This window comes from Sorex araneus, chromosome 1, assembly GCF_027595985.1.
Source record: "Sorex araneus isolate mSorAra2 chromosome 1, mSorAra2.pri, whole genome shotgun sequence".
NCBI classification, from domain to species: Eukaryota; Metazoa; Chordata; class Mammalia; order Eulipotyphla; family Soricidae; genus Sorex; species Sorex araneus.
Window position 1 is genome coordinate 12,251,455 of NC_073302.1, and position 26,633 is coordinate 12,278,087.

General features: G+C 41.4%; 1 protein-coding gene across 1 annotated transcript in view; it reads right to left on the reverse strand.

The window, feature by feature from the left end:
• Positions 1–26,633, reverse strand: part of CNTRL (centriolin) — a 90,087-nt gene that overhangs the window by 19,590 nt on the left and 43,864 nt on the right. The window contains 16 exon segments of the mRNA XM_055123706.1: positions 1,646–1,805; positions 2,737–2,901; positions 5,228–5,354; positions 5,460–5,600; positions 5,734–5,864; positions 8,959–9,154; positions 11,456–11,658; positions 13,749–14,062; positions 15,162–15,351; positions 16,208–16,356; positions 17,030–17,174; positions 17,393–17,509; positions 18,135–18,314; positions 19,369–19,548; positions 21,465–21,645; positions 23,355–23,500. Coding sequence (XP_054979681.1) covers positions 1,646–1,805; positions 2,737–2,901; positions 5,228–5,354; positions 5,460–5,600; positions 5,734–5,864; positions 8,959–9,154; positions 11,456–11,658; positions 13,749–14,062; positions 15,162–15,351; positions 16,208–16,356; positions 17,030–17,174; positions 17,393–17,509; positions 18,135–18,314; positions 19,369–19,548; positions 21,465–21,645; positions 23,355–23,500 — 2,725 coding nt within the window.

Below are 26,633 nucleotides of genomic sequence, written 5' to 3' on the forward strand. Positions count from 1 at the left end.
TGTACATGTCCATCTGGGGTTCAGTATCTTACACTCCATATGGTCCCTGATCCCTTCCAGGAGTGATGGCAGAATCACGAGTAAGTATGGCCCCCAAACCAAGCCAAATCAAACCAAACCAAAACAAACAAAACAAAACAAATATCTTTGTTTCCAAATGTGGTCACTGTAAGTTTTGCTGTAGGCAAACAATCCAATTGCTTAACCTGTGGAGCCAGTTAAGTGCTGAAACACTGGGAATGCTACAGCTTACACTTTAGTCAAGAGCCTCTAAATGGGGGCCAGAGCGATAGTACAATGGGTAGGGCGTTTGCCTTGTATGCCACCCACCTGGGTTCAATCCTCGGCAGCCCATATCGTCCCCCAAGCACAACCAGGTAATTCCTGAGTGCAGAGTGCAGAGCCAGGGCATTGCTGGGTGTGACCCAAAAGGGGGGGATAAAAAAGCCTCTGAATGCTCTTTTGCCCTAAGGAAACAATGAATATGATAATTTTGTTTGAAAATATACCTACCCAATTTGAATGGCAAGATTAGTATCATATTCTTTTTCTTTTTTTTTTTTTTAGTTTATTTTTAATTAGAGAGTCATCGTGAGGGTACAGTTACAGATCCATACATCTTTGTGCTCATGTTTCCCCCATACAAAGTTCGATAACCCATCCCTTCACCAGTGCCCATTCTCCACCACCAGTAAACCCAACATCCCTCCCCCCCTCCCCAGTCCTGTCTCCCCCCACCCCACCCTGCCACTATGGCAGGGAATTCCCTTTTGTTCTCTCTCTCTGATTAGGTGTTGTGGTTTGCAATAAAGGTGTTGAGTGGCCATTGTGTTCAGTCTCTAGTCTGTATTCGGCCCGCATCACCCTTCCCCCACATGACCTCCAACCACATTTTACTTGGTGGTCCCTTCCCTGAGTTACCCAGAATGAGAGACCAGCCTCCAAGCCATGGAAACAATCTCCTGGTACTTATTTCTACTATTCTTGGGCGTTAGTCTTATAGTCTATTATTCTATATTCCACAGATGAGTGCAATCTTTCTATGTCTGTCTCTCTCTTTCTGACTCATTTCACTTAGCATGATACTTTCCATGCTGATCCACTTATATGCAAAATTCATGACCTCATTTTTTCTAACAGCTGCATAGCATTCCATTGTATAGATGTACCAAAGTTTCTTCAACCAGTCATCTGTTCTAGGGCACTCGGGTTTTTTCCAGATTCTGGCTATTGTAAACAGTGCTGCGGTGAACATATAAGTGCATATGTCACTTCGACTATACTTTTTGGCTTTTCTGGGATATATTCCCAGCAGTGGTATTGCTGGGTCAAATGGGAGCTCAACCTCTAGTTTTTTGAGAATCGTCCATACTATTTTCCAAAAGGGCTGTCATATTCTTTTTCTAATCTACCTTTATTACTAGGTACAATTAAATTTTAAAAGGAGTATTTTTTTTCTGTCAATCTCAACTTTTTTCTTTTATTTTGGCACATTCAGTGATCCTCACGGTCACTCCTGGAGCTACTGGGTTAGCATTATAGAGTGAAGGGGAATGAACGCAGGGCAATGTATGTGCTCCAGCCCTCTGAACTATATCCCCGGCTCACAACCTTTAACTTTATATGGGGGATTCTCTTCACTTACCAGTTTTATGTTTCGATGCTTGCCCTAATACGACCTGGAGATTTTCTTCTTCTTTTTCAATTTCCTGCTTTATAAGTGCAAGTTGAGTTTTCTTTTCATTAATCTGGACATTCAGTTCTCCTTTCTGAAAACTCAATTCTTCCAGAAGAGACTTTACTTCCTGTGTGGGGAAAAAAAAAGTCTTCCACAATGATGTATTTTGGGCAGGGGTGGGTGGGGGGAACACACACACCTAAAGATGCTCTGGGTTATGGCTCAATGCTACTGGCTCTGTGGATTACTCCTGGTGGTGTTTGGGGGATCATATGCAGTGTTGGGGATCAAACCTGGGTCAGTTGTGTACAAGGCAAGCATCCTACCCACTATACCATCTTCCTGGGTCCTCCACAACATTATGAATGAAAACACTTAGCATTTGTTAACTATCTCATTTCATAGACATTCTACTTTGGAAACAAGCTTATTTTTACCTTTTGTGCCAAGAACAGCACCGTATTTTATAACATATAACTGAGTCACGAAAGAAAGTGACGTTTTATTATCTAGTTAAATTTACATGCAGTATTTAATATTTGGAAGGAAATGTGCACTGTGTTGTAGAAAGACAGGGCTAATTAGAGCCTCTCTTGGGCTCTGAAGGCCTAGAACTTTGTGGGGGAGTGAGACTTCAAACAGTACTGTGTTCCAGGAGACAGGCAGAGTGCTACCAAAGTCAGAAGAGAGAGATATTCCTTCTTCCAGGGTACAGACACAAATGTGCAGTCAGGGAGCCATATCTTAGTGGCAAGATGCTGAGTCCTGAAAATTAGGTGGGATCTTACTACTGATGTGGAGAAAAGAAAGACCTGGGTAAGAAATGGTCTGAGAAATGCAGTGACAGGAAAACCATAGGCAGAATCAGAAAACATTCTGAGAAGACCTACAGATGGCAGTCACAGAATGGGCACTCTATATAATACCAGACTGAGGCCACAGAGGGGGCACCAATCAGAAATCTGTATCTGCATTTGGGGAAGAAGCAGCGAAGAGATCTCAAAATAAACTGACTGCACTAGCCAAGAACCCCCGTGAAAATCTACCGGAAACCATACCCTAATATGACTGCACTTCTCAGTCACTTCAGTCTCTCCCAGTCTCAGAGCCTCCTGGAGGTCAGCCTTGGCCTGGACCATGCTTCCCTGGAGTAGATGCAGCTCTTCCTTGTTATGTCCCAGCTGCTTGTCCAGCGCCACCATCTCTTGCTGCTGTCCTGCCACCTGCATTCAAGAAACAGGAAGAACGCACAGCTTGACCAAAGTCATGCACATCTGAGTTCAGTCACACTGGTGGGAAGAAATCAGGAGTCAGTCTAATTCTGACTACTATAGAGCAAGTGAGGCATGCCAAGCTTACGGGTGTAGGCATGAAGTACCTAATGAAGCCCTGAACTCACCTATGTAAGGTCACACCAAAATCAACTCTAAAGAGAAAGTGCCCTCAGGGTAAGACTTTCAAAGCACCTTCAGATCTAGCCTTACTCCATGTGATAGTGACCTTGCTAAAGAAAATTAGACTGGGACTTAACAAATTTTACTCATTTTTTTCTTTCTTTTTTTTCTTTTTCTTTTTGGGTCATACCTGGCAATGCACAGGGGTTAATCCTGGCTCTGCACTCAGGAATTATCCCTGGCTGTGCTCAGGGGACCATATGGGATGCTGGGAATCGAACCCGGGTCGGCCGCATGCAAGGCAAACACCCTACCCGCTGTGCTATTGCTCCAGCCCCCAAATTTTACTCATTTTATGAAGTAGCAAGTTATAATTTTTTTAAGAGTTATAGACATTTGCTTGTAGAAAAAAGCTGAGAATTCAGACATGCAAGAATGAATACCATTTTTGCAACATAAGGATAAAATCACTCTTTAGTCCCTTTTACTTTTGAATTTTTGAGCTGGAGTGATAGCACAGCGGGCAGGGCATTTGCCTTGCATGTGGCCGACCCGGGTTCGATTCCTCCGTCCCTCTCGGAGAGCCTGGCAAGCTACCCAGAGTATCCCGCCCGCACAGCAGAGCCTGGCAAGCTACCCGTGGCATATTCGATATGCCAAAAACAGTAACAACAAGTCTCACAATGGAGATGTTACTGGTGCCAGCTCGAGCAAATCGATGAACAATGGGATGACAGTGCTACAGTGACAGTGCTACTTCTGAATTTTTATTAATTGAGATTCTGTGGTTTACAATGCTTTTACTAACGGTTTCTCATGCACATAATTCCAACGCCACATCCATCAACTAGTGTACCCTTTTCTTCTCCCAAAGACCCCCCCCCCCACCCTTCCCTCCCAAGCACTTCCCTCACTCCAGCTCAACTGTGTGGATCAATTCCCCATTGTGATGCAATTGGACTTTTGTTGCTGTGCATCTCTAAGTCCCAGGTATGGCAATGAGCATCCTCTATCTATCCCTTTTCTTCTGACTGACTTCACTTAGCATGCTGCCCTCTTGTTCCATCTATGTTGTCTCAAATTGCACGGTTTTGTTCTTTCTTAGAGCTGCATAGCATTCTAATGTGTGTATATACCACAACTTCTTGACCCATTCATTCCTAGTTGAGCATTTGGGTCATTTCTGTATCTTGCTTCTTATACTAAGTGCAGTGATGAACATATCTATTCAAATTAATGTTTTTTTGTGTTGTGGGGATAGATGCCAAGAAGTAGTATTGCTAGATCATACGGTAGTTCTATTCCTATTTTTTGGGATAGATTTCCATATTGCAGAAAACCATTTTTAAAGTTTGGTATAGACTGAGAATACTAACACAATGCTCAAAAATCCATTAATATAAATTATCTCAGAGCATGATCTGTTCTGAATTTTTGTTGTTGCTATTGGTAGGCCATATCCAGTGATGCTCAGGGTTTACACCTGGCTCTGTGCTCAGGGTTGGCTTCTGGTGGGGCTCGGGGGACCAAATGCTGTACTGAGGATGAACTTGGGTCAGTCACCTTATCCTCTGTACTATCTCTTGTACAGGCTCACTTATTTTTTATTTTCCTAAAAATATTTCCACTTTTTAGGTATGCTGAAAAGGTTTAGAAGCAGTGAGCAGCTAGAGTATCCAGAGTATGCCTGTAATAAATACCTTTTCCCACTAAAATGAAGGAAGACTCTTTCAGTTTTTGTTGTTGTTACACTGTTTGTTTTTGGCCACACTTAGCAGTGTTCAGGGACTATTTCTATCTTTTTAACTTCTTTTGAATCACACTCAGCAGTCCTCAGAGCTTACAACTGGCTCTGTGCTCAGGGATCACTCTTGGTGGTACGCAGGGGCCATTTGCAGTTATGAAGTTCAATCTGAGTGCCTTACCCTCTGTACCTTTGGGCCTGGAGACTCACTTTGTAACTTAGTACTGGAATACGTAGTGTTAGAAGTCAGATGTGAATTTGCTTTACTTTTAACCATTATGTTATATAGTCTCATTTAGCTGTTACTGTCTTTCTATATTACAATCTTTTCTAAAATTTACATTGCTTCTTAAAAATCCACGTGGGTATCAGAGCAGCCAGCACTGGTTTTCAAGGCATCTCTTGCCTTACCTGGATTTTCAGATTTTCCAGTTCTGCTCTTTTGGCTTGCAGGAGGGTCTCGGACTCTTGAAGGATGAGCAGGTGGTGATCCTCACTGCGTTCCGCGGCTCTGATGTCTTTTTGCAGTTTCTGAAGCCTACAAGGCACCAGTGGTAACTAGACCAGTTTGGACAGAACATGGAACCCCAAGATCTGTCATCTAGTAGTAGCCCCTAACAGCCCCTTCAGAGGCAGAACTTACTCTTCCGTCAGTTGCTCTGTCTTCTTGTTTAGACACTGGAAGTCTGAGTCTTTTGCTGCAACAACCTTGTTTATTTCTTTCAAGATTTCCTCTTGCTTAATTTTGTGCTGTTCCAGATTCTTTATATCAGCCTGAAGTAATCTAAAACACACCACTTTATTTCCTGCAGCCCCCCTGACACACATTATTTATGGTAAAGCAATTAATTTTCTCTTTGATCCAAACATACCGTTCACCTCACCGAACGAATCAATGACACAGGGGTTCCACCTACCTGAGCTGCTGATCTGCTTTGACAAGGTTTATAGCTGTTTCCTGAGCTCTCCTTTCTAACTCCTCAGCATCTGACTCAGCTTGCAATAAATTTCTCTTGGCATCAGTGAACTTTTCAACAGCAATTCTGGTCTAGGAAAAAAGTATCTATTAAAAGCAATCCAGTTACAAAACTCACAGTTCTTTGTTGTATAATTGGTATTATTCCTTGGGAAAATAAAGCCAATCAGAAAAACATAAAAAATGCTCATTCACTTTAATAATCAAAAGAGAATTCAGAAGAAACACTCAACAAAACGCTCAATATATATTAAAGATTGACAAGTGATAGATTCAGCACGTGATACTGCATCAAAACAGTGAAATATACTGTGCAGCATTTAAGATGACAATGTAGCAACAGGGAAAAATGATCATGATGAGCTGACTTAAAAAATGTAAATTTAAATGGCTAAAGTGCTCTAAGATCAACAGTATAAAACTATACTTATCTCAAGAAACACAAAAAGGCTATGTAAAAGTAAAACCATCACAATAGTGGTAGGACTATGAATGATCTTTTAATTTAAAGGTAATCTGTAACTTATTGTCAGGTATGTATATGGTTATTTTCAATTAAAAATGTAATAAAGGACAGTGAAATGACTTTTACCAGTATTCCCTCCAAACAGAGATTTTGCTTTTCTTTAGATATTTCTGGTTTTCTTTGGGCCACAACTGGCAGTGTCAAAGCTTATTTCTGGCTCTGTACTCAGGGGACATTTTGGGTGCCAGGATTGGACCCAGGTTGGCTGTGTGCAAGGCAAGCACCCTAACTGCTGTACGACCTTTTCTTGCTCCATTCTTTTTTTAAAATTTTTTAATTCTTTAATTAGTGAGTCACCATGAGGGTACAGATACATATTTACACATTTTCCAGCTTGTTTTTCCCTTATACAATGTTCGCAAACCCATCCCTCCACCAGTGCCCATTCTCCACCACCAATAAACTCAGTATCCCTCCCACCCCCCAATCCCATCCCCCCCACCCCACCCTGCCTCTGTGGCAGGGTATTTCCCTTTTGATCTCTCTCTCCAATTGGGTGTTTTGGTTTGCAATAGGGGTATTGAGTGGCCATTGTGTTCAGATTCTAGTCTACTTTCTCCTGCTCCATTCTTTAAAATCTCCTTGCAGTGCTGATGCTTGTTCGTATCACTAGTGACTCACTTGGATGTGGCTTAATTAACAAAAATCACAGAGCTGGTATCAATGTGTTAATCTGAAGGATCGTCAAGTATCTGATCTTTATACAACTTTGAAGTACTTAGAAATCTTACTATATATATTTGACAATGTAAAAAATATATTTTGGAAGTTGGAGAGAGTACAGGGGTTAAAGCATCTGCCTTGCATGTGGCTGACCCTGGTTTGATCTATAGCATTGCATATGGTTCCCTGAGCACTGCCTGGAGTCAGCCTTGAATAGAGCCAGGAGAAAGCCCTGAGCAGAGCCAATTATGGTTCAACAAACACCATATGCCTCCCAAAAGACCCTGTAAAAATAAAAGTTTTTTTTGTTTTTTTAAAATAAATGAATCACTGTGAGATATACAGTTACAAAGTTGTTCATGGTTGGGTTTCAGTCATACAATGTTCCAACACCCAACCACTCATCAGTGCCCATTTCCCCCCAACCAATGTTCCCAGTCTCTCTCCCACCACTCCACCCCCACCCTAGTCAGCCCCTATGGAAGGCTCTTCTCTCTCTCTCTCTCTCTCTCTCTCTCTCTCTCTCTCTCTCTCTCTCTCTCTCTCTCTCCTGTCTCTGTCTCTGTCTCTCTGTCTCTTTCAGTAAAGGTATTTTTAAATCAAGTTGGTTTCTTTTTTCTGTCTAAAATGTCATCAAAATTCCAAAAATAGAGGCTGGTTCGCACTTGGTTACTTGGTTGTGCAGTGACTCACCTTCGGCCAAAACACTTAAGGTTTGAAGCTGACTTAGAGTTCAAGGTGTCCATCTATTAAACAAATCTATTAAATATCCTGTTTGGATGTAGAGGAATTGGCAAGCTCCCGAAGAGCTAGTTCTTTCATTATGGTTCTTTCCATTTCAGATGGAAAACTCACTTCTGTCGATTTTATCAGCAAATCATTGGAGAAAACTCACTAAGCACTCCAGAAACCACACTTCTAAGTCCTTTTGTTTGGTCTCCTATATCAGGTTTTAACATGTCTGGCACATTCCTCAGAGAATGCAGCATTTCTTCCCTCGCTCTTTCTCCTTCCTGAGCTGCCTAAGTCACATTGGGAGGCTGATGGGAAGAGCTTCTTAGCTGTGGATCACTCTGTCCCTCTGCTTATTACTGAGTATCACAATTTTTTTTAATAGATCAGTACATTTTTCTCTCATCCTCCTTACACTTACTTTCTTATAGTAATCTAACATATGATAGAAGAAAAAATTGATCATCTGAAAGGAGAATGGGGGTGTTTTTCCATTATTACTAAAGCTACCTGGAAATGCTTTAATAAATCATCCATTTTGATTCCTATGTAATAGATTTCTATTAATATAAATAGATCCATGTTGGAGTAACAGTATAAAAATAGTTCCTGAGATGCTAAATGTGGAGTTTTTTCATTCCAGAATACTCTCTACAAAAGCTTTCATGAAGATGTCTCTAGATCCAGTGCCAGACTGAGTCTCATCCAAAGAGGTGTGTGTGTGTGTGTGTGTGTGTGTGTGTGTGTGTGAGTGAGCCCACTACCTGCTGAAACTGACCTCTGACAGCCAAACTCTGGGGTACACAAAGGGGTGTGTGTGTGTGTGTGTGTGTGTGTGTGTGTGTGTGAGAGAGAGAGAGAGAGAGAGAGAGAGAGAGAGAGAGAGAGAGAGAGAGAGAGAGAGAGAGAGAGAGAGAGAGAAGAGAGGAGAGAGAGCCTACCAGCTGCTGAAACAGAGCTCTGACAGCCAAAAACCTCCAGAACCCAACTGCCAACATGCTTACGGCCGATCTCCACAGACTCAGGACGAACCTCATCCATTTAGGAATTCTAGGCCTAAATTTGTGAAGGAGCAAAGTTGGGGGCCTTATGGAAGACTTGCCCAAATTCTCCCAGTCCCTTAACTAGCAAAGTCGAGCCTAGAACCCAACTGTCAGACTTAGAAGATGGTATATGCTTAGCCTCTATTCTTTCCAATCCGTCATGCTGATAGAAGTCCCCTCACCCAATCACAATAAAACTTACTTTCTCTTTTGTGCCTGAGAGCTCACTCTCAGCCTCCGCCAGGAGTCGGTCAGCTTCTCTGAGCTCTGCCCGACGCTTCAGAAGAGTCTTCTCAATGCACTCAATTTCTTCTACAACACTATCATGGTGGTGTTTGAGTGATTTTTCAATTTCTAGATCATCCATTAGAATCTCAGCACTTCCATCAATAAAATCTCTAGGAAAAAACATGGACATTTAAAGATTAAAAATGTGGAAAACGCAGACACTGGTAGTCTAGCTGCTCAGAAGATTCTTAATGAGAAGGTTTACGTGAGGATATGCCATGTTTACCTTTCTATTATGACATCTGGTGACAATAAATTCATACCGAGTACATTATATAATGTAGCTGCTTTATCCTTTTAAACAAAGCAACAATGATCACTGTATCACACTAGCACTTGGTTGCAGACTCTGCTGAAACATCTACTCTTCTGTGGTATGAAAGTAAAACAAACTGAGGCTGCAATGGGTCAGTAAACACCAACCTCATAAGAATGAAACCATGAGTTCAATCCCTCAGTGCTGCCCCAAGTGCCAAGCCTGCTCCTGATGCTCTGCTCTTTGTCCTTGACAGCTTGGCTGTAAGCAAATTTTAGTCCCACTGCTCCTGCTACATATGAACACCACAAGTAAGGAAATGCAACCCCTAGCGAGCACAACTTAAAAGATGTGCAAACACCATGAGCAGGACTGGGACACCTGGTGAGCACATGTGTGAGAATCACAACTAAAGTTTTCAATCCCTGGTAAACAGCATAAGCAAACATGTGTGACCTCCAGTTATTACAACAATATCACCAATAGATGGAACATGATGGGAGGGAATGGAGAACAATAAAAGAAAGAGCTCTTATTATCATCATTTATTCCCTCAAATCTATCCCTTCCAGGTATAGTTCACTGCTTGTCCCTGAAACTACCTGACATAATAAACAAATGAGAAAGTATGACATAGCACTTAATATCTCAAGACTAACACAGGAAATTATCTTAAAATGGGACTATAAGGGCTCTGCCTTTGCAGTAGAGGAGGTAGGGTACTTGCCTCCTCGTATGTGACCAACCTGATTTCTATTCCCAACACCATATACAGTCTCCTGAAACTGCCAAGAGTGATGAGCACAGAGCCAGGAGTAAGCCCTAAGTTTGGCCTCAAAGCAAAAATAAAAATTAAATGAAGGGACTATGATAGAGTAACAAGAATATAAAATCAACATGTTAACAGATTATCTTTAAATGAAGGCAGGTTACTTGAATTCTTTTTTGAAGGTGTGTGGTGATCAGAGGATTATGTGGTGTTAGGGATTAAACCTGCAGGTTCTATATGCAAAGAATACTCCAGACCTTTGAACCATCTCCCAAGTCTGATTTTGACTCTCTTCTTTGAACATTTTTGTGTTATCCAAAGTCTTGAGAAAATCACCACACTTCTATAGCTAGAAAAAGGTGGCTCATGGATTTACCATAACTCTCAAAAATCCTCAAAATAATCCTACTGCACAGAGAGCAAGAGAGGAAGAGACAGAGAGAAAGGAGGAGAGAGAACGGGGAGGGGAGAGGGACATGCTGGGACACAGAAAGGGATGACCAGCTTCCTTCTGGGATTTACAGCATGGCATGAACACTGCTATGCCCAAGATTTGGTGACCTTAACCTGTGCATGTGTGGGAGCCTGAGAAGAAAGGTCTGTGTAAGAAGGGGTCCTTTATCTTCACCCGATTTAAGCAAGGGGTACAGATGGCATTTCAGGCAGAGGATAACCCGAACAAAGGTAGGTAAGCGGGAGAAAATGTAGTTTGGGGAAATGACAGAAAACTAAGTAAACCAGAACCAACAGTGTGTATGGGGGCGAGGAGGAGAAGGAGAAGAAAGACAGGTGGGGTTTAGGTCTTGAACTACAACGTAGTCTCATGTGACTCTTAGTCACATAAGTGGGGGCACAGTCAAATTTGCAGCCAGGTTCACAGCAGGACAGAGAAAAGTGACTACATAAATGGTCAGGTGGGAAGCCATTTCAGGATGAAATGAAAGGCCTGGGAAATAGAGGGAAAAAAAAGAGGACAAGTTTGAGAGATATCAGTAGGACTTGGAGACCAACTGGATTCCTCAGTTCTATAAGCAGTATTTCAAGTGATAGGTACACATGTGACTAATAGCTACTATTTTGGACAGCACAGGCCTAGAACATTTCTTCTAACTTTTTTGTTGTTGTTTTTGGGCCATACTCAGTGATGCTCAGGAGTCACTCCTGACTCAGTACTCAGAAATTACTCCTGGCCCATAAACAATGCCAGGGATGGACGTGGGGTTGGCTGTGTGCAAAGCAAGTGCCCTATTTGCTATATTCTCTCCAGTCCCCAACGGTTAGAACATTTCTATCAAAGATCACACTGATAGTTATCTTAATGAACTATACAATGTTATCTTAATATCATATTTATCTGTATTACAAAAATGAAACAAAAATAATTACTTTCGCTGTTGATGTTTCTGGATGGTTCTATGTAATTCTTCTACTTCATGCTCTAAGTCTTTCTTTTCTTGCAAAAGGTAATCAATATTATGATGCAAGTCTTCTATTTCTTTCTCAGACTGATTCTTGGATGTTCTTAACCATTTCTGTTTCTTTGATTTTAAATGTTGCATTATGTCTTCTAATCGAGATATTTCATTCTCCTGAACAAAGAGGAGGAAGTGCATATTGAATAAATCACAATGTTTCAAACCTTTTTTTTTCCCAGCCAAAGCTCAGACAACTGTGGCTAAAGTGGTACATAAAAATAAGGATGAAAATAAAAACCTTAGTATGAAAATAAAAACTATGTCAAGACAAATTTTTTTTCTTTTTGGGTCACACCTGGTGATGCACAGGGGTTACTCCTGGCTCTGCACTCAGGAATTACCCCTGGTGGTGCTCAAGGGACCATATGGGATGCTGGGAATCGAACCTGGGACGGCTGCATGCAAGGCAAATGCCCTACCCACTGTGCTATTGCTCCAGCCCCAAGACAATTTTTTTTTACACACCACAGATGAAACTGACAGGTTAATAATAGAGACTTTACTCTTTGATCTGTCCAACCAACTTCCCAGCTACTCCCAAAGATAGTCTCCATCTCCAGAGTTCAGCATCTGCAGGACAGGTAACTACAGAGCTTGCAAGAAAGGAGCTGTGAGAGAAGGCTGCTCTTAGGAAATGGTGTTTTGAAGAAAAAAAGAAAAATCCAGGCTGAATAACTAACGTGAAAATGTAGGGAGGCATAAATGTGTGCTGGGGAAACCACACAAACACCTGGGCACTGGTAGAGGGTAAAAGAGTCAGATTAAGAGATAATCAAATACTGAAGTGTCAAAATTACTAGAATTACAGCATATATGAAACAATTGTAAGATAATATGACTACTATTTCGACTATGTAAAAACATGCAGTCCACTCACTGAAATTTGTCTAACTTATTAAAATGGGGCAAGTGGCTTGAAACCTGGGCAGACTACTCCATCTTCCTTTCAGTCAGAGAGGAAAAGGAAAAAAGAAATCCAAGGAGTTCCAGATGTCTTGGGTTTGAAGGAGTTTATAATGCATTTTATTTAGAACCAATATTAAATTAACTGAGTGATAATTTCTGAGATTTAAAATATGATACTGCTTAATAATGAACTGTACAAACTATGATGATAAAAGCAGGGAGTTTAGATAAAAAAATACAATATACAATAAAAATTTACCATAGTAAAATTAACTACAGTGCTTACCAATAAAGAAACCTATAGTCATCAAGGGCTGAGGATGCTGCTCAAGTATAGAGCCTGTGCGCCCACTCGGGATGGGAGAGGCGGGCCGGAAGTAGACTATAGACTGAACATGATGGCCAGTAATACCTCTACTGCAAATCACAACACCCAAAAGGAGAGAGCGAGCAAAAGGAGACGCCCTGCCACAGAGGCGAGGTGAGGTGGGGTGGAGGGAGGATGGGGTGGGGGTGGTGGGAGGGTTGCTGGGATCATTGGTGGTGGAAAATGGGCACTGGTGGAGGGATGGGCACTTGACCATTGTATGACTGAAAGGCAAGCACGAAAGTTTGTAAGTCTGTAACTACCTCACGGCGATTCACTAATAAAAAATTAAAAAAAAAAAGAATAGAGCCCATGCTTTTTACATGTGGAGTCTCTGAGTTCAATTCTCATCATCATATTGAAATTATTTTTAAGTCATTAAAATACTACTTAAAAATTTTGTAAAGCCAGGGGTAAATGCTTGTAACATCAGGTGACAAAAGCAGATATAAAATTGTGTATATAAGAAAAACTATGAAAAGAATTACTAGATATCAGCACCCAGTGGTAATCACCACTAAAACTTTGCTGCAGGCTGCCCATACATGTATGTATACACAAAATGCACAAAGCATGCCTATAAACACACATACATGTATACGCATAGGTCAGCATGTGAATAATCTATACATACACATGAACAGAGTGTACTGTCAGAGAGAACTTGTAAACTTCTTGAAAATGGCAATTTCTTAACTGAAAGCATTTTTGTTATAAAATGGTTAAGCCATGTTTATATACTCAACTGGCACTCTTTAACACCTGTTGAGGTATAATCAGTTCATAAGAAAATTCTTGTTCAGTTCTAAAATCAGCTTTAGAAATACCACCTGGGACATAACCCATCAATAGGTCAACTCATTAAGTCCTTCCATGGAAACACTGTAAATTGGGGTAAATGTATTATGTATAAATATGTCTTTGCACTTACTAAGTTATGGTGTTCCGGGACGTTGCAATGTAGCACACCCACAGGGATGAGGGGCACAGAGAAGTTGGGGGGTGGTGGTCCATAAATAGTGGGGGCACCAGCAGGAGGTGGACCATAAATAATGGTGCCAGGGGCGAGAGGCTGGCCACTGTTGGGCAAGGGAGGAGGTGGTGCATAGAGAGCCATGCCCTGGGGAACGGGAGAACCATCAGGAAACACAGTGTATGTCATATATCCGGGAGGAGGCACAAATGGGAGCTCCGCGTGGTTATCCAGTTCACTCTCTTCCTGGCTGTCTCCTCCACTGTCTCCATCTTCAAAGAAATAAACAGAAGAGTGATTTCTCCCACAGCTTACTCAGTAAAAAAAAATCAGCATTTAGGCAAAGATACTAAAGAAGAAAATTATGGGAAAAAAGCCAAAAGCAATATTTAAAAGCAGATCCAAACAGAAATTCAAATTACTTTCAGAGGCTGATATTTGAATGTTTCTCATGACTTTCGTTTCCCATTTCCATTAATTCATTAATTCAGTTTGGGTGTCTGATTACCATTATAAAAGAAATATGTTAAGAGATCACACAATTCTCAGCAGTTAATACTAACATGAAACACAGCACTCTTTCTTTTTTCCTTTTTTGGGCCACACCCAGCGATGCATAGGAGTTACTCCTGGCTCTGCACTCAGGAATTACTCCTGGTGGTGCTCGGGGGACCATATGGGATGCTGAGAATTGAATCCGGGTTGGCAGCATGCAAGGCAAACAGCCTACCCACTGTGCTATTGCTCCAATCCCCACAGCACTTTTAAGATGCTGACTTATCTTTCTACAAGTGAAATTATTTCTCTACAAGAGAGATAATGATGACAGACCTTCGCACACAGTGGATGTTCAATAAGATGCCAAATTTTCAGAAAATAAGATTCCCATTTTACAAATACTGTGGTGGTCTGGGCAGCTAAGTACTCTGACTAGGATCAGAAGGTAACTAAGAGAAAACAAGAATTTATCCAGGTTTGATCTGCCACGGAGTTGGGAAACTGACCTCTAACACTTCATTTCTATAGAGCTAATTCGTGCCACAATATAAAGTCATTGCTACCATGTTCTAGGCATAGTCAGGTGCCCCCAGAACTGCCGGCAGTGATTTCTGAGCACTGAGCCGGAAGTTAACTATGAAAAACAGCCAGGTGTGGCCCGAGGGTCTGAAACATAGAAGCTTGAAACATAAAATGCTTTGAGGTAGCGTAAGTAGTTGATTGTAACAGACTCATGGGAGGCTGGTTGGAGGTGAGACAGGAAGTCAGAGGAAGCTAAGGAGTTTGGACTATGTCATACGGACAGCCGAGAGTCAATGATAGATTACTGAATGAAAAGGAGACATGCCACTTCCCTCATGTGACTTAACTTACCTCGATTTGAAGATGATTTATGTAACCCAGTCCTGATGGGAGAGTAAACCCAGTAGCCTAAGGCAGGGACAGGGTCACTGCCTTCTTTCCCATCCTGCTGTTCAGGATGTGTTTTCCCAGCAGGAGTAGAGGCTGTGTACTTTAGGCCAACACCAGAATCCTTGGTAGTATGGGAACTGTAGCTGGATACCTAAAACATATGGTTGCAAACGGAATGGATGATCGATTACAAAAGGAAAGAAATGTCAGTCTTTACAAGATAAAGATGTGACAAGGTTGAGATAGACATATACTTTGAAAACAGGTATGACTCCAATCTGCTTTTCCCACTTCCCTTTCACTGTTCCCATCCCATCTCTTCCAGTTCCATAAGTCTACTTGCCTTTGGCTAAGCCAACTCTTCTCTTCCATGCAAACTCTTTCCTCACTCCTAGAATTTTATCCCTTGAGGGCTACTAAGCACTCATCACATCCCTGCTTGGGAAGCCCTCCTTCCTGAACTTCCCTGTGAGATGAAGCTTTACTATGTCTCTGCAGCAAGTATACAGTCTGTTTTCACAGGCAGGAAGGACCCTGTTCCGTGGTGCTCTCAGTATCTCTGTCTTCCCCCAAGCCCATGAAATATTTCAGAACATGAACTATGTAAGTCCTACCACCTCTTGGAATGTAACTGAGATCCCAATAAGTACTAAATGAAAATTTGTTGAAATGAAACCCAGGCGCCTATTTTCTGTGTGCACCTCTATACAACACTATACCTATTTTTAACAGCAGCTTTGGACTTGAGTTGCCTTACCCCCTTTATAAAATGCTCAACTGCCCCCCCCCCCATGCTACCATGCTACCTTAGCATTAAAGGGGACTTGCCACCTTCTCTTGGAAGGCTCTATTTCCTTCTTAAATATTAAAACACTTAAGAACCTTAATATGTGGCTTAATATAAAAATGTTGTTCTTAACACCTGTTCACAAGTTTGGGGAATGTTAACAATGTCACATTTTCTTCAAGAAATATAGTATACACTCCCAGCACCACAAACTTCCTACCTTTGACGATGCTGGTGGTGGCATAAAGTACCAATAGCCCCGTCTTTTGAAAGGATCTGCCATACTGCTAATGTAGTCATTCTGAGAAGAAACTTCACGTCGCAGCTCAGCAATTTCTTCTAGAACATTTTCAAAGCTTCCCTTGCTATCTATAAAGGAAAGTCATTCTATGAAGTTAAATAGAAAATAATCTAAATCCCTTCTCTCTCAAAATACAGAAGTGATTCCATGAGAGAAATTAATTTTACTAGTCTATCAAAGCTGATATGTAGCCTATGTTTTGGTAATGAGTTTCTGCTAACACTTAAAGAGGATAGAAATATTCTTCTGTTGTTCAGTCATTTTTATTATTTACATATTTTGGGGCTTAGGGGCTATAGCTGGTGGTGCTCTGGGCTTACTCCTGGATTTGTGATCAGAGGTCAGTCCTGGCAGGCTCAGGGGACCATATGTGGTACTGGGTTAGATTAAACCCAGATCAATCATGTGAAGGCAAGTACCTTAACTGCTGTACTATCTCTCCAAGCCCCTGTTTCAATTATTTTCAAGCAATTATAAATATGAGAAGGAAAATAAACCAACCTGTAAATAATACTTCTTCTGAAAAGACTAAATTAAATGTTTTGTCTATCTGTAATCAGCTTCCTTAATATTGCACTTACATTTTTTATTCTTTGTTTTTATAAGACAATTTACCACAGTGCTGTAAATCAAGTGTGAAATTGATCTGTAATAGTTAAGTAAATTTGGTAAACGTAAAAACAAGATGACTTTATTTTAGAACAACAAAAGCACCACCAAATTCAAAGTGTAATATTTTACCAGCTCCAGTGAAGTCTAGTAAATTCCGCAGCCTTGTGATCTCTGTCCTTTGTTTCTCCATGATCTCATTCAGTTTCTCAATTTCTAGAACTTGTGGGTCTGCTCCTTTGCTATCAGCATCTACGTTCTCCACCCCAATCCGAAACTATTGAAAAATCAAATGCATGAAGTTACCAGTGAACATTCTTTTCCTGTAAGTATTTGTCACTGATTGTAACTCTACTACAAGTTTGACTTACTCGTCAATAATGAGGAAACTATACTCTGCCTACCACACAGTAGAGTATGAACTGATGACTGACTGAATTTCTTTGAACTCTTAAGATTCCCAAAAGGTGGTGGTTTCAGGGTACCAATACTGACCTGCTCCTCTTTGTCACGGAGAAGATTCTGCAGAAGTTCGATCTCTGCTTCTGCTCGGGTCAGATCCTTGGCCGCTTGTGCTGCCTTCCTGCTGAACCTCTCTGTTTCTTGTAATTCCTATTGGGAGAGAAAGCCCACCATTAGCAAAGGCTGTCCCCTTCCTTTCTCCCTCTCAGATGAAGTCCTCTGATTGCATCAGGATGCTGGCCAGGTGATCTCATGTCACATGTGGTGTCAAGCTCCCCTGGACAGCCACAGGGTCATTGCTGCTATCCCAACAGTTGGCAACTATCTCAGCCTTTCTAGAGGGGCCAAGAGGACAGGAGGCTGTAGCAGACAGAGCATTTCCTCTCCTATGATTTATTACCTTAATTTCACTAACATTTACACTCTTTACAGACTGACAGTTTTGGGAATTAGCAGTTCCAGGAGGCAATATCTTGTCATCTGACAGCACAAGATGAAGACCCGAGGTTCAGAAGAATTATACAGCAAGCCTTAAAGACCTTTGTTCACATGTACATGACCACTACTTCTAAGCTGATCCTGTGCTTTGAGGAAGGGAGAGCTGTTTCATACGAGGTTCCTAACAGGGCTGGAATGGGGGAAATATAATTTTCAGGTCTGGAAAGAAATAGATGACTTTATAGTTAATTATAAAAAAGATCAAGTTTCAATACTACAAGAGACTATTTTTTTTTTTTTCACAGCAGTGGCACTTGTTCTGAACATGCAGACTCACCTCTGCTCGCTCCTGATTAATTTTCATAACAGTTCCGTGAAGGGACTTAAGTTGGTCTTTGGCAATGTTGAGCTCAGCTGCAGCTAACTTATCAGAGGCAGCTACAGCTTTCTTTAATTTCTTCAATTCTTTATCTAAACCAAGAAACTGCTCCTGAGATTTGGCATCTTCATATTTCTTCTACAAGAAAAGAAACATTTAACAAGATGACTCATTTGGTAGCAATGACTTAAAATGTTAGTTGCATGAGGGTTGGACCTCAGTTCACAGCTACATTTCCAGGTCTAGAATAATACCTGCTGCACAGAAGATCTAGAAAAAAAATACACGCACACATGTATGTGTATAAATACCTTACATAGGGTATAGCATAAATATCAGTAATACATAAAAAGTACATAAAAACTATACTATAAATAGAATGAATTGCTCTCTTAATTCTAGAGGCATAGTGATTATAAATTCATCCATTCATTGATGAACTAAATTGAACTGGTATTCATTCTTTTGTTTTGAGGCCCTATACAGAGTGCTCTAGGACTACTGGTTCTGTACTTGGGGGTCACTCCCAGTGATGTTTAGGGGAGTATATGGCAAGCTCATGAATTCTACCCATGGAACTAGGAACTATCTCTTGGGTCCTCCAATTTAGTTCTTTTATAGAGTATGTTGCTGCTCTGTGGAGCAGGATTATAAGTAGAGGGGGAGATGTGACCAAAGAGTTGATGGCCGAGGCAGAATAGAGAATTTTGGTTTGCTACTGGTTTTGAGCCACACCTGTAGTGCTCAGGGATTAATCCTAGCTCTGTGCTAAGGGATCACTCCTGGCAGTTTTGGGGACCATATGAGGTGCTAGGGATCAAACCCAGGTCAGCCATGTGCAAGGCAAGTGCCCTATCTATTGCACTACTGTTCTTGCCCAGAATAGAGAATTCTGAAGAGGCCAGGTTAGAAAGGAAGATGAGTGGCTCAAAGTAATTTTTCATAAAGGTGGCGAATAGGCAAGAAATTAAACTTCTGAGATCATTTATGTACCATCTAACCAATATAGTACTAAAGTCATTGCTTACATTCCCAATATTCTTGATTCCATGAGACCCTTGTCTCATGGCCTGAGATTCAATGACATGCACCCAGATTTCTCCTAGATCATTCATCTCTGTGCCAATAATGCACACCCCATGGCAGGACCCAGAGGCAGGAACGAATGTATCACTTTCCTAGTCATATCTACCTTTTTTTCTAACTCTTGAAGTTGGGACAGAATGCTCTCCTTCTCTTCCTCAGCTTCCTGAAGTTGGAGATCTGTAAGGCCTTGGATTTCCTCCATACTTTTTAGATTTTCTTGCAAATAGTGAATTTCATTCTCTAACTGTTGGATCCTTGCTTCATGCTGTCTCTTATCCAAGTTAATCTGTGAGAAAAATGTTAAAGATACCTTTTAAGGAAAACATAAAACTGTTTTTAGTGTGAGTCCCACCCAGGGACTCCACCTGCCTGCTCTATCACACTGAACCAGACCTCTGGCCTCAAATAAAATCTTTTAAATAATTAAAACTTTGTGTTAATCAGTCATGGGGGAGGGTTTTATCTTGAATGCTTCACAGAATTCATGTTATTTTAAAAACATTTCATTATGTTTTGGGGCTGGAGCAATGTAGCACAGTGGGGAGGGTATTTGCCTTGCAAGCAGTTTACTGAAGTTTGCTTCACAAATAATTATATATTAAAACAAACAAACAACCACAAAACTCAAGCCAAAAATTCCACACCCTAGCACCATTCTGATACTCTTGCAGTTTGAAAGGATTTCCTATGATTTACCTACATGTTAAGAAGCATCTTATGGGGCTAAGAGCAATAGCACAGCTGGTAGGGTGTTTGCCTTGCACATAGCCGACCTGGGTTTGATTCCCAGCATCTCATATAGTCCCTCAAGCACTGCCAGAAGTAACCCCTGTGCATCACTGGGTGTGACTCAAAGAGAAAGAAAAAAAAGGAAGCATCTTATGCTTCTTAAAAAAGGGAAAAACACAGTGTCACAAAGAGACCTGACTTGAGATCAAGAACCATATACAAGGCTCGGAAGTCATGCCTCAACCCACCCTCGTGCGCCATCTTGCTGCACCTAGCAGTGAAGAATTCGGGCCGGCAGGCACTGCAAGCCGGAGAATACTCCAGACCCCAGACTGGGCCAACAACACTGGGGTGCCAGATGGAGAAGGTGCAGCCAACCCGCCTTCTCCAGATGGAGTCCTGATGACACTGAGCTTCTACTAACACGGCTCTGGAATGTGAGACTAGGGTATCTCTCCAAACCTCGCAGCAGCTTATGCGGCTATGTGACCTTTCCTAATATACAAAAAAAAAAAAAAAAATGCTCAGGAACGGCTCTGCCACCCCTGAGTGGCCATTATCCCAGAGGCACAGAAACTAATCTCGAAACGCAGTGGTTGCTGGCTTATATACTCCTGGAATGTGAACTAAGCTATGGCCCCGTGCAGCCCCGGGAAGGGAAGGGTTTCTGTCTCTCGGCCTTTTCCCCTTTGCCACCGCTCAAAACCAATTGGACAGAGAGGTAAGAGCTTGCAGTGATGGGACACATAGGGAATCTTGAGATGGGGTGGGGGGCAGAACTGGCCCTGCCTCCTGTCCAAATGAGACCCCGAGCAGTTGCCTATGAACAGCTCCTCTGCTCCTGAAGAGCCATGATCCCAGAGGCACACAAACCAATTTCGGAATGCAGCGGCTGCTGGCAGAAATACCCTGGACTTGGGCAGCTGCTTTCATGACCGTGCGACATCATATGCTCTTTGTTATCAACAATAGAAAACCTACAATCTAATGATGCCATTCCAACAGGTCTGACTGTTGGGGAAAAACTCCAAATAATGATAGTGAATTTTCTGTCAAAAATTGAATGTAGTCAAAGTAAGGAGAGAGTAAAGTGAAAATCATCTGCCACACAGGCAGAGGGGGGTAAGGGGGGCTTGGTGGGGTTCTTGGTGATGGAACATGTGCACTGGTGAAGGGATGGGTGTTTGATCAAAGTAGACTGAGACTTGATCCTGAAAGCCCTGTAACTGTTCTCACGGTGACTCAACTAAAAATAAATAAATAAATAAATAAATATTTTTTAAAAAGAACCATATACAGGGCTCAATTGTCATCATACCCAGACTATTACTGCTGAAAATAACAACTGGGGCTGTATTTACATGAGAAAACAAGCATTTTAGTGTACTGGAAAACATGACTATTTGCCAAACACTTTGCTCCAGCTGCATCTTGCCCTTTTCTTACTCTTGCTTCAAGGGCTCTCTCACAGACCTGCCTGAACTCCTCCTGTCCATGTGCCAGTTTCTCCTGCTGCAGAGCCATTTCTTCTTGGAGTTTCCGTTCTCTAATTTGTGCTTCCTCTCTTTCCCACTGGGACTGTGCAAGAATTTCACTGAGCTGTTTTTGCAAACCAGCAAGACTTTTCCCTAAGACATCAGAAGGACTATGGATTCTGGAAAGCAGAAGAAAAGATGGTATAAATGTTGCATCTTATTTTTGGTGCTGAGTACAAATATGCTGGGTACAAGTATCTTATTAGCATAGAAGTTATGTGGAATGGGACTGCTGTCAAGTCACAGCATCTTAGCATGACCGGAGTGCAAAATTATCACTGAATCAAAGGACAAGTGTCATTTAGAAAAAACAAGCTTCTAAAACTTAACAATGTGCCCACAGAATAAATATCTTTCTCAATGATTGAGTTAGCCTCCATTTTCCTTTAGAAATTGTTTTCTTTTTATTTAAATTGTATAATATGGGCTGGGGAAATGGCTCCAAGGGCTAAGCAGTACTCTGCATGCAGGAGCCTTGGTTTAATCCTTGGCACTGCCGGGTCCTGAAGTGCTCCCCTCCCTTTCCCACCCCTCACCAAAATAAGCATAATGTGGCTTTACATCCTGACCACATGAAATTTTCAAGAGAATTACTCTTAATTTTGTTTTAAATTAGGTGGTTATTTTTTGGGCAGCTATACCTGGCAGAGTTCAGGGGCTACTCTCAGTGCAAAGCTTGTTGTCTGCTCCTGATATACTTGGGGGACCAAGTATGTGGTCCTGGGAAATGAAGCAAGACTTCTGCATATAAAGCCCGTGCTCCCACCCTTTGGGCTATCTCCCACACTTAATTTATTTCTAAAGTGCTCATCACCCAAATTTCTAAGATTTAGGGAGCACAATTTACGACAATGAAAATATCGTTTTAGGAATTTGGTGTCACTGCACCATACCTCCACCAGAGTGGAGGTTCAACCTATTGTTTTCCCCCACCTACAACGCCCCAGTAGACTCAGATACAGGCAGACTTGGGGTCTATTATCATTGGCCACTCCCTTACTATTTCTTTATTCTCCTCATGAGTGACATCAATTTGTCACCCCTTCTGATTTAGTTTTCTCGGAATGATAGAACCCTCTAGTTCCATCCCAGTTGCAGAAAACTGCAAGATTTTATCTTATAGCTGTGTGGTATTTCACTGTGTACATGTATCACAGTCTCTATCTACTCATCTGTCAGTGGGCATTTGGACTGTTTTCAGATCTTGGTTACTGTAAATAGAGCTGCAATGAATATAGGTATACATATCTCTTTTTGAATTAATATTTTTGTATTCTTGGGGTAGATGCTCAGGGGAATGGTATGGAAGTAGTGATACTCTGGATTTTCTGGGAAACTTCCATATTTCTTTCCATAAAGGGAAGCAGTTATTCTTAAAACCTTTATTTTTAAAATTAATACCAAAAGTATAAAAGATGTGAAATGTAAAATAAAAATCTGTGATAGAGCAAGGATATATATTTATATATGTGTGTTTCTAAATATAAAAGGAAAATGAAGAAAAAAGGCTAAACACGTAACAATCTATCCAAAGACCACTTGTAAATTAGAAGTCAGTCAAGTTTTCTGTGAAAGGATATCTATTTTAGGATTGACAGATGACAGTTTTCTACAGTACTCAATTCTGACAGTAGAAGAGATCCTCAAATGACAAATACGTTAATGCATATTATGTCACCTAAAACTTTAAAGAAACTCAGTGATAAAAACAAGCAATCTTGCTCCGGTCATGAAAAAGTACAGGGAACCTTACAAAAGGTGAGCTGTCACTAGTGGGCACATTTACAACTGGGCCCATACTCACTCGGCAGTGCTGATTTCCCCTTACCTCATTTCCCCAGTCCCTGATTGCAGTTTTCTCCTTAGCTCATCCACACGAGCTGCCACTTCTTCTGGACGAATCAAACCATCAACCACATGGTTAAGGTGATTCTGGAAATCTTTAAGTTTCTGCTTTAAAAGTTTATTGTCATCCTATAAAAGGGGGAGAGAAGAGGGAGGTAAAATACCAAGATAAAATAAAAAATTCACCCACATAATATCTACAGCCTGTATTTCTTGTCCTATGATCATTTTATTCAACTATCAAATACTGAAAGACCCTTTCAACTAAGGTTGATAACAGTTGGGTGTACAGATTCAATGTTGCAAAAGACAGAATCAGCCATCAAGCTGGCTCTATATGTGATACAAAAAGAAGTACTCTTATGAACTTGTACATGTCTTGCCAAAAAGTACCCAGCCTTACAACTGAAATGTACTTGAGTACCACAAGAGTATGACCCCAGTGAGCATATAAGCACCACTGCTAAAAAATGTGTGGGCACTATAGTCAGGTATGTGTGCCATTTCCAGTCACTGCAACAACCAAGTTGGGGTAATACAAGTTTGAAAAATAAATAAATGAAAATGGAGAATTTAGAATTGCTGTGAATAATTTAAGTACCCTATCAGAATCTCTTTATTGGTAAATTGTCCCTAAGTATTACCCTGGGGTGTCTATATTTGTACTGTATCACTTCATCCCATTGCTCATCAATTTGCTCAATCAGGCACCAGTAATATCTCCAAGTTAGACTTGTTACTGTTTTTGGCATATCGAATATGCCACAGGTAGCTTGCCAGGCTCTGCCGTGCAGGCAAAATACTCTCAGTAGCTTGCTGGGCTCTCCAAGAGGGACGGAGGAATCAAACCTGGGTCGGCTGCATGCAAGGCAAAGCCTTACCCTCTGTGCTATCGCTCCAGTCCGTATGTGTACTATAATCTATTTTAGCTATTTTAGCCACAGGTGATCTTACCTAAGGCCAGCCATGCCTTTGGCTAGAAAACAAACTCACTCTCTCCAAAACTGAAGTGAGATCCATTATAGAAAAGTTATGAAAGAACTGGGCACAAACTAGAACAGATGACTGGTTGAAGAAACTTTGGTACATCTATACAAAGGAATACTATGCAGCTGTCAGAAAAAATGAGGTCATGAATTTTGCATATAAGTGGATCAGCATGGAAAGTATCATGCTAAGTGAAATGGGTCAGAAAGAGAGAGACAGACATAGAAAGATTGCACTCATCTGTGGAATAAAGAATAACAGAGTAGGAGACTAACACCCAAGAATAGTAGAAATAAGTACCAGGAGGTTGACTCCATGGCTTGGAGGCTGGCCTCACATTCTGGGGAGAGGGCAACTCAGAGAAGGGAACACCAAGTAAAATGTGGTCGGAGGCCATGCAGGGGAAGGGTGATGTGTGCCGAATGTAGACTAGAGACTGAACACAATGGCCACTCAACACCTTTATTGCAAACCACAACACCTAATTAAAGAGAGAGAACAAAAGGGAATACCCTGCCACAGTGGCAGGGTGGGGTGGGGGGAGATGGGATTGGGGAGGGGGGGAGGGATGCTGGGTTTACTGGTGGTGGAGAATGGGCACTGGTGAAGGGATGGGTTCTCGAACTTTGTATGAGGGAAACATGAGCACAAAAATGTATAAATCTGTAACTGTACCCTCATGGTGATTCACTAATTAAAAATAAATAAATTAATTAAAAAAAATTAGACACTGCTAATTATCCTTCAAAAAAAAAAAAGAACTGGGCACAAAGGGATAGTGCAAAAGTTAAGGCCAATTTCTTGAATACGGCAGACTTAGGTTCAATCCCTGGTATGACATAGTCTCCTGAGCATCATGGGATGCAGCCCTAGAGAGCCCCTGTACTGCTGGATGTGATCCTGGAGAACTCGCAATGCACCACCAGGGTGGCCCAGGAAATCCCTGGCACTGCAGGGCCCACTCAGCACCACATCCTCCAGGCTTTGCATTGAACTTTATACCATGTTGACTGACAATCACCAGAGCAAGACCTTAGGCCTCCAGAGCACTGCTTAAGGCATTCACCACCCCACCAAGAATTAAACACCTGTAAGACCTGTCAGCTTACTGCTTTATAATTGAATTGCTAGGTCAAATACAAAACCTAGACAGAAAGAGAAGAAACGAGAGGGCTAGGTCACTCCTGAAAGATGGATAAAGCACTGTGGTTCTTTAGCAAGCTGTTTCTTGAGTTTACATTAAATGGATCTGTTAATTATAACTAAGTGATTTCCAACAGATGGATTCAGAGTGATTTTAACTTATATCAGGAGGTTAACAATAACATGACTAAAGAACTGCGTTGTAATCCAGGCAGTTTCAACAACACAGGCCTGCCTTTGGAAAGATGACTTCAATTTTACCTTATATACCTCTGTAAAATTTTTAAAAATCTTTTCTCTTTAAGATGTATACACCAATACAATTATGGGTAAAATAAAGATATATGACATTTTGGGGCCGGAGCGATAGCACAGCGGGTAGGGCGTTTGCCTTGCACGCGGCCGACCCGGGTTCGATCCCCGGCATCCCATATGGTCCCCCAAGCACCGCCAGGAGTAATTCCTGAGTGCAAAGCCAGGAGTAACCCCTGAGCATCGCTGGGTGTGACCCAAAAAAGCAAAAAAAAAAAAAAAAAAAAAAAAAAAAAGATATATGACATTTTATTTAAAATATTCCAACAAGGGCTGGAGCGATAGCACAGTGGGTAGGCTGTTTGCCTTGCATGCAGCTGACCCGGGTTTGATTGCCAGAATCCCATATGGTCCCTGAAGCACTGCCAGGAATAATTCCGAGTGCAGAGCCAGGAGTAACCCCTGTGCATTGCCAGGCGTGACCCAAAAAGCAAATAAGTTTTTAAAAATAAATAAAATATTCCAATAAAAAAAGGTGACCTGGGCCAGTGAGATAGTTTAAAGGGTTGAGGCATATAGTCTGCATGCAGGTGTATAAGTCCTGGTACCACACTTTCCCTTGAGCAGAGGAAAGAAGTAAGGAGAGAGAGAGAGAGGAGGAGGGAGGGAGGGAGGGAAGAAAGGAAAGAAATACAGAAGAACTGAACAAGACTGGCAATATGCTGACAACTATTTAATCTGGATAAACAAAAGGTTGAATCTTGTGATTTTAAAAGTTCCATAGCAAAAATGTAAAAACTTGTAATTAATACCTAAGCACACACAATTAACAGAAGAACAGAAAATATACTTCTGTTTTGTTTTGCTTATTGGGTCACAC